We start from the raw sequence: 7387 nt of genomic DNA, 5'->3' as shown, positions 1-7387 counted from the left end.
ATGGACTGGTGGAAAGTGGGGACTTTTTTTTCTCCCTAGGATTTGTGCCCCCCCCCCCACTTTGTCTAAAAACGTCTTTGAATAATTTTGTCTTGGGAACTGTTAAAGAGCCTCCGGGACAATATTGTCCCCCCACCTTCCATGGATTACATATGCGGATGCTGCGGATTTGTTTCCCTCGGTATTTTAAAGCTCCTCGGTTCCCTCCAGAGAAGCACAGAAAGCCGAAGACTCCAAAAAGACATGGCTTTCCTTTTATGAATCGCTCTGTCCACTTCCATCAAGTGTCTGCCTTTATCCAGCCACCGATTCCACTGGGTCCAGTTAGATTTTCGCTTGACTGAAGAATCAGACAGGAGAATCGTGAATAAGGAATGCAGTTTTCACAGAGAGAATCCGGGTTTGTTCTGTGATTCGGGAATCCTTGCAGACATTAGCAGTTACCTTGCTCATTGGAAGGGGTTGGGTCGCGGCCGATTGAAGGGATGGGGGTGCCTGTCTACGCTGCCTGCTTCGCTGAGAGGCGAAAGAGGTGGAAGACCTCCAGATACATTAACAGTGCAGCCCTAAGAAGAGTTACACCCTTCGAAGCCCACTGAAGTCAATGGGCTTCGACGGGTGCAACTCTGTTCAGGATGGCACTGTAAAAAGAGTAAATTAAGCCCGATTTTATTCATCCCATGATATTAATATCCCAACAATCCTTCATAAACATAATAACCAAAATATTCATTCTCTCTCTTTCTCTGTAGACAGACGGGGCCTGGGCCTCATAAGCTGTGCTTTTCTTCATAGTGTTACATACAGATCAGATGATGGGAGGGGGACGAGCCTGTGGACATTCTATATGGGCTACATACGATACGCAGTACACCAATACAGAGAAGCAAGTACTTGCGACTTTAGGTGCGAACAGATGACAAATAGTTTGGGCCTCATAAGCTGTGCTTTTCTTCATAGTGTTACATACAAATCAGATGATGGGAGGGGGACAAGCCTGTGGACATTCTATATGGACTACACACGATACGCAGTACAGAGAAGCAAGTACTCGCAACTGTATTGCGACTTTAGGTGCGAACAGATGACAATTAGTGTGAGTAGATCTAGTTCAAGAACTAGACCGAGTTCAAGAACACACATCCACACACCCATTCCATTAATATCTTCGTTCTGGGTAGCTGGGCCAGACTCTGCATTCATTCACAGTTTGCCTTAGGAGAGCAAACGCGTTGTCCAGCTGTTGGGTGTTTGTGTAGTACAGAACAGTTTAATATTCTCAAAGGGCAAAAGAAAAACCTCGAACGTACTACGCTCACACATCCCCTGTTCATGAGCAACCCCCCATAGTTTTCCTGTTCAAGCTGTGCTGTTCATACCCTAGAAGACTTAGGCCCATCCAAAGACCATCCGAAGAGTCACAACAGGCTGCAGAAATCCTCTTCGCCAATGATGTCCGTGGCTTTGTTTACTGACTCTCACCGAAAGGTTTTGAATACTTTTGAACCCTCCTGGTTAGTGCTCCCAAATAACTAGTCGAGCTGCAGCTCTAGAGAAACTGTACATTTGACCAGCGAAAATAACTAAACACACACGTTTTATCCCCTTACTGCCATCTGCCACCTCCTACACCCGGAACCTCCGAAAAACAGACCCTATTAGTTATGCTAATGTTTTATACGCATAACAAATCCGAGAGGGGCTTGCAGAAAGGGGGCTTCTTTTTTAATTTCAGGTCTCTCCTAACGAAGCCTTTGGAGAAGGAACAATGATCGATTCCCTCCCCCTCTTCCTTATCCCCCCCCCTAAAATTGGAACCAAGCCAAACAAGTAAACACAAACAGCGTACCGGATGCCCAGGCCATCCCCACTAGCTGGGATCGTGTCTCGAAAGCCACAATTTCACACAGCTTCTCCATAACTCCAGGGCAGTTTCCTTGCCTGGAAACCGGAGTCAGAGAAGCAGTGGGGAGGGGGTGGGGAGAAAAAACGAAGTTAGGAAAAGGGCGATTAGCTTTCTCTCGGCTGCTCCTTTTTAGCAAATCAGACAAGCTCCTCGGGCTCTCAATGACACTTCCAGTATTGGCTAGACTGCAACTTTAAACTTGACCTTGGCCTGTAGTCCTGTCTAACCCGTATGTAAACCAGAGCTGCCCATTTAGCTCTTTGGTGGGGTGGGTGCATGGCCGGGCTGGATGAGTTCTGTGGGGGGGGGTTGTACTTTGGCTCCGCTGCAATGAGGTTTCTAAGAATGAGGTTCCCAAATAGAAAGGGAAGGGGAGCGAATACCCCCCCCTCTCCTCTCAAGATGCAAAGATTTCCCTAAACTCTGAAACCAGGAAAGGATTTTTTTTCCAAAAAAATGAAAATATGCTAGAAATAAATATTTGTCTTCGGTTATTAGAAAGAATGCGGAAAAGACCGTCCAGGCGGAGGCTGGGGAGGGGTGATGGCGAGGAAGGGAGTGCTTTATTGGCTGCAATTAAGAGAATTTGTTGAAATATTGTTCGATGACAAGAGTCCCCTGTCCCGCATACCATTCTCAGCAAAGAGCCAGACTGGTGGACAGGCGAACTGACAGATCTGTTCCTTCCTTGACATACAAGGAAAAGACAGTCCTCAAACAATGCACGGTTTAGAATTCCATCTGTGTAGCAATGCAGAGAAAACAATGTTGCAATGTCTACGGCGAACACAATAGTGCATAAATACCTGTCACATGTACATCCATAGGAGACGCAGTTGAAAAAAAGACTTTCCTGTGCTCTTCGTACTGATCAATAAATCCCATTGTTTTTGTGGTGCTATTATATTTAATTCGCTGATATTTTGCATTAATTCAATGAGCATTCGTAAACAATAGTATCCTCATGATAATTCCTATGCAACACGGCTGTCCTGTACAACCTTTAAAAATGACCATAGCAAACGTCTTTTTAAAATCACCTACTCAAGCTAAATCCTTTTGTATGTGTTTACATTGACGCAACTCTAAGAAATTCGGTTAAAGGGATTTTAATAAAATTATTAATAGGGGGAGTCCCTGAGGTCATTCAGTACTAAAAAAAAAAAAAAGACACCATCCCACGCAACATTATTATGGTCGGGGATGATTCATGCAAAAATTGTAGGTTGCTTTTTTATATTGTTGCAATAACAAATAATGTAGTGTGGTTTGTTTTGAGGTCTACTTAACCCCTTCTGAACCGCACCTCAAGGGTAAATTTGGTGTATGTTTGGTCTGAAAGCCAAAGAGCTTGGAGAAGCGTTTGTTCAAAAGCAGAGCGAATTTAAAAAAAAAAACCAACAACACCAACCATCAACAGTGAAATGCATTTCTTCGGTTCAGGAGAAGATGAGTAATGTCAGGTGCTGACAAACATTTTCAGATGCTTGTGGGTTTTGGAAAGAGGTGTTCTGGCCTCCTTATGGAATATCGGTCGCTTTAAACAAAAAAAAACCCAAAGCCGTAGGGCTTTGGCAGTCATATTACATGAGAAAATACAAGTTTAAGTCTGGTATGTGAGAGACGGGAGGAGGTGGCAGGACGGCCCTCGGGGCGGGGGAGGGGAGAACCACCGGTTGAGCAGCAAGACAAACGGGGGAAGTCAGGAGGGTTCGAGATGAAGTGACATTGACAAGAGCGTGGAGATGGAGCCGAAATAATGTCCTACAGACAATGTGCTGCAGGAAAGGAGGGAGGATCCCGCTCTGGAGGGTGGGGTGGGGGGTGGGTGGGTGAAAATACCTGTTCTTCTCTGGCCCCCCCTGTCCGGGCCTGGCTTGTCACACACAGTCCTCAGTGGAAGGGGGCCGCCGCGCGCCAGTCCCGTCCGCTGCTGGAATTCCAGCCCCTGCGCGATTAGGACATTATTTAATTATCTGCACTTTATTCCCTCAGATGTTTATCAGCTGTTTTGCATATCACGTGGGGGCGGGCGGGCCAATGAGCGCCGCCCTGGCGCGACACTGGCGCGTCAGCCCTGGTCAAGTCTGGGAGATTTAGTATCTCTTTTTTCAGTCTTTGGGGCTTTTAAAAAAGAGCCACTAGTCTCAATGCGGATCGGGCTATGACAGCCTCCGTGCTCCTCCATCCCCGCTGGATCGAGCCCGTCATGTTCCTCTACGACAACAGCCTGGAGGAGATCAACAAGAACATGGCAGCCTGCTTCCACGCGGCGGCGGCAGCGGCGGCGGCGGGCACCAACTTCGCGGCGGCCAGCCAGTGCCGGAACCTTCAGGGGCGCCGCCTACACCTCCAGCGAGGCGCCCGCCGCCGCCGCCGGCATGGCCGAGCCCGGCCCCCCGGTCAAGCAGTGCAGCCCCTGCTCGGCCGCCGCCGTGCAAGGCTCCTCCGGCCCCGCCGCCCTGCCCTACGGCTACTTCGGCAGCGGCTACTACCCGTGCCGCATGAGCCACCACAACGCCGCCCTCAAGTCCTGCGCCCAGCCCGCCGCCGCCTCCTTCGCCGACAAGTACATGGACACCTCGGTGGCCGCCGCCGCCGCCGCCGCCGGCGAGGACTTCACCTCCCGCGCCAAGGAGTTCGCCTTCTACCAGGGCTACGCCGCCGCCGGACCCTACCAGCCCGTGCCCGGCTACCTGGATATGCCCGTGGTGCCCACCCTCGGAGGCCCCGGCGAGCCCCGGCACGAGTCCATGCTGCCCATGGAAGGCTACCAGCCCTGGGCCATCACCAACGGCTGGAACGGGCAGGTCTACTGCCCCAAGGAGCAGAACCAGCCGCCCCACCTCTGGAAGTCCTCTCTGCCGGGTAATGCACCTGCCCGAGTCCGACCCTTCTCGCGCGCGCCTCCACAGGGTGCCCCCTTCGCGGTAGGAACAGCGGCGCCCCTTCTTCCCAGCCCCTGCCGTCGGGCGCGGCGGCGGCAGCAGGGGTCGCCTCGGCTTGGTTCTCGCGGGGCTCCCTCCGCCTTCGGAGGACCAGAGCGGCGGCTTCTTCTCGGAGCCCCGGGGCAGCCCGTCCACCCAGAGGCGTCTTCTCGGATCTCGTCTCTCCCCTCTCCCTTTCAGAAGGGTTGCCAGGCTTGCCCGCTGTCATTTCGCGAGGCGCTTCCCCTGGGGGGCAGTTCGTACAGCCTTGCACGTTCGTGTGAACGCGGGTCCATTGAAAACCAGTGGGGTCGGCTCAGGGCTCTCCTGTCAGTCTTCACAGCCTCCCCTTCTCCCTCTATCCGAACCTTTTCCGAAGGGTTTCTTTTAACGGGGTATGTTATTAGTATTAATACCTTTACCTCTTGTAGCGGATCATCCCTGGCATTAACAACAACCTCTGCGGCTGCTGCCTTGTCAGTGCTAAGAGCACTGACGTCCCCCGACTTTCCCGGGAATCCTGCGGTTTTCTTCCTTAACGCTCGTTTCTGTCTTGCCGGTGTTAGTGGGGCTTGCGGCGCTATCAGCCATTTTAGTTTTAATAGCGCTCCTGGCTTTGGTCTTAATATTAAACTGGATTAACGGTACTCCTTTTCTTTCTGTAGCCGTTAGCAATGACTTTACGGGGCGTTACTGCAGCATCTAGTCCCTTAAAGGTACTTTGCCGCTGCACTCAGCTCTTGTAGCAACCATCTTACCGCTTCTCTGAACTGTCCTCCTCGCTGGCGGGAGACGTTGCTCCCCATTCCGCTCGCTTTGCCACTGTAGAATTCTGGCCACCCTCTTTTGCCCCTCACCCCCCCTTCTTTAGCGGTACTGAACCTCGCTAGGGGTATCGTCGTAGGAATGAATACAGGAAATATGCATGATTAAACTATGATGCAGACGAGGAGGGAAACCGATTCGAGAAGTCTGCTGCCCGGTATTAAGTATCCCCAGTTAACAAGAATGTTCACTAATGCCTCATCTCGCGCACTTCAGAGCTGACTGAAACGGCGCATAATTTTCCTAAAGCTCTCTAAATTTGAGCGTAGGATGTTTCTGTGCAGCGCTGTGGTGCACAGGGCGAAGTGTTCCAGACGGTGCTTTAATCTCAGTCCCGTTTTGAAGGGATAAGATATGCTTTGATCAATCATTAATCGATAACAGTTTTTAATAGTGCCTTCCTCTCTGTTTTGTTTGCCTGCTTTAGACGTGGTTTCCCATCCCTCAGATACCAACTCCTACAGGCGCGGGAGAAAGAAACGAGTGCCTTATACGAAAGTCCAGTTAAAAGAACTCGAAAGGGAATATGCTACAAATAAATTCATTACCAAAGACAAGCGGAGAAGGATATCGGCCACTACGAATCTCTCAGAGAGGCAGGTCACAATCTGGTTCCAAAACAGAAGAGTGAAAGAGAAAAAAGTCATCAACAAATTGAAGACGACAAGTTAAGGGGTTAAATGGAAAGGCAGCTTGCTCAAAGCTTTAAGAACTATATTTTTGGTCCAGATTAAAATAATAATAATAATAATAATTAAAAAGACAAGACAATGAACTTTTTCTTCCACAAGAACTCTGTGTCTTTGGAACTATGACTTTTGAAAAAAGTATGACTAGGAGAAATGTTTTTAAGACTGATAATTCCCTGAAATCCAAAAAGAAGCCATTTCAATGACTGACTATAGAGTCCAAACGCCCCTAAAGCAGAAAAAGATTCAGTCTCAGTTGAGAAAGATATACATTTGTTCAATATCGAGTAAGTATTACTGTGACTATTCTAGGACACTATTTAGGACTATAATCTGGAAAATGGTTGAAAAGGCAGTGTGTGTAAGCAACACACACATACACACAAGCATGCTGACTGGTTGCTCAGGTAAACATCGTGCAAAATGTTCAGTAACTTTATGTTTAAGCAATGCACTCTGTGTTTTCTTTTTTAAATGGAAGGTACTGAATGAAGATTCCAAAAATATTAATAATGAGGGGAACTCTGTGGAGAACTAATACGGAGAGGCAACTAAAGGCAGTATAGATTTATTGGGGTGAAAATGGAATGTCCCTAGATCATTTTTCAGCAGATGATTTCTTGATATTCTACTCAGCTGTCTGCTGTTCTTGTAAAGGACTCTGCAGTTTTTAGACATCAACGTTTGAACAGTGTAAATCCAAGAAACTGGCATATTCGCTTGGATGCAAACAGTCACATGCAGGTTGTCATTGTGATGTGCGGGAGGCCGTTTTCTGGGGGGAAACAATCCAAAAGTAACCCATAATGGGAGGGAAAAACATTTTGTTTCCTTGAGATATTTTGATTTTAATGTTATATTTTGATTTATTAATAATTAGTGGATTTTCCTTCTTTTTTTCCTATGAGGCCGCATTAGAAAGTGTAGGAATACATTTTACAGCACTTTTTTTGAAACAATCAGTTATTTCAACCAGCACATTATTTTTTTTTCTGTTCACTAGAAGATGCTATCTTGTAAATATTTTTTTAAATCAGCGC

General features: G+C 48.2%; 1 protein-coding gene across 1 annotated transcript; it reads left to right on the top strand.

Moving 5' to 3' along the window:
- The first annotated feature begins 4070 nt into the window (after nt 1-4070).
- On the top strand, nt 4071-6330 carry HOXA13 (homeobox A13). Its single transcript, XM_015418585.1, is given in 3 exon segments — nt 4071-4240; nt 4242-4774; nt 6086-6330. Coding segments are annotated over 3 exon segments (948 nt in total).
- Nucleotides 6331-7387: the final 1057 nt, after the last annotated feature.

The sequence above is a fragment of the Gekko japonicus genome, unplaced genomic scaffold (assembly GCF_001447785.1).
Source record: "Gekko japonicus isolate JY-2015 unplaced genomic scaffold, Gekko_japonicus_V1.1 scaffold341, whole genome shotgun sequence".
Taxonomy (NCBI): Eukaryota; Metazoa; Chordata; class Lepidosauria; order Squamata; family Gekkonidae; genus Gekko; species Gekko japonicus.
This window is presented reverse-complemented; position numbering and strand designations above follow the sequence as displayed.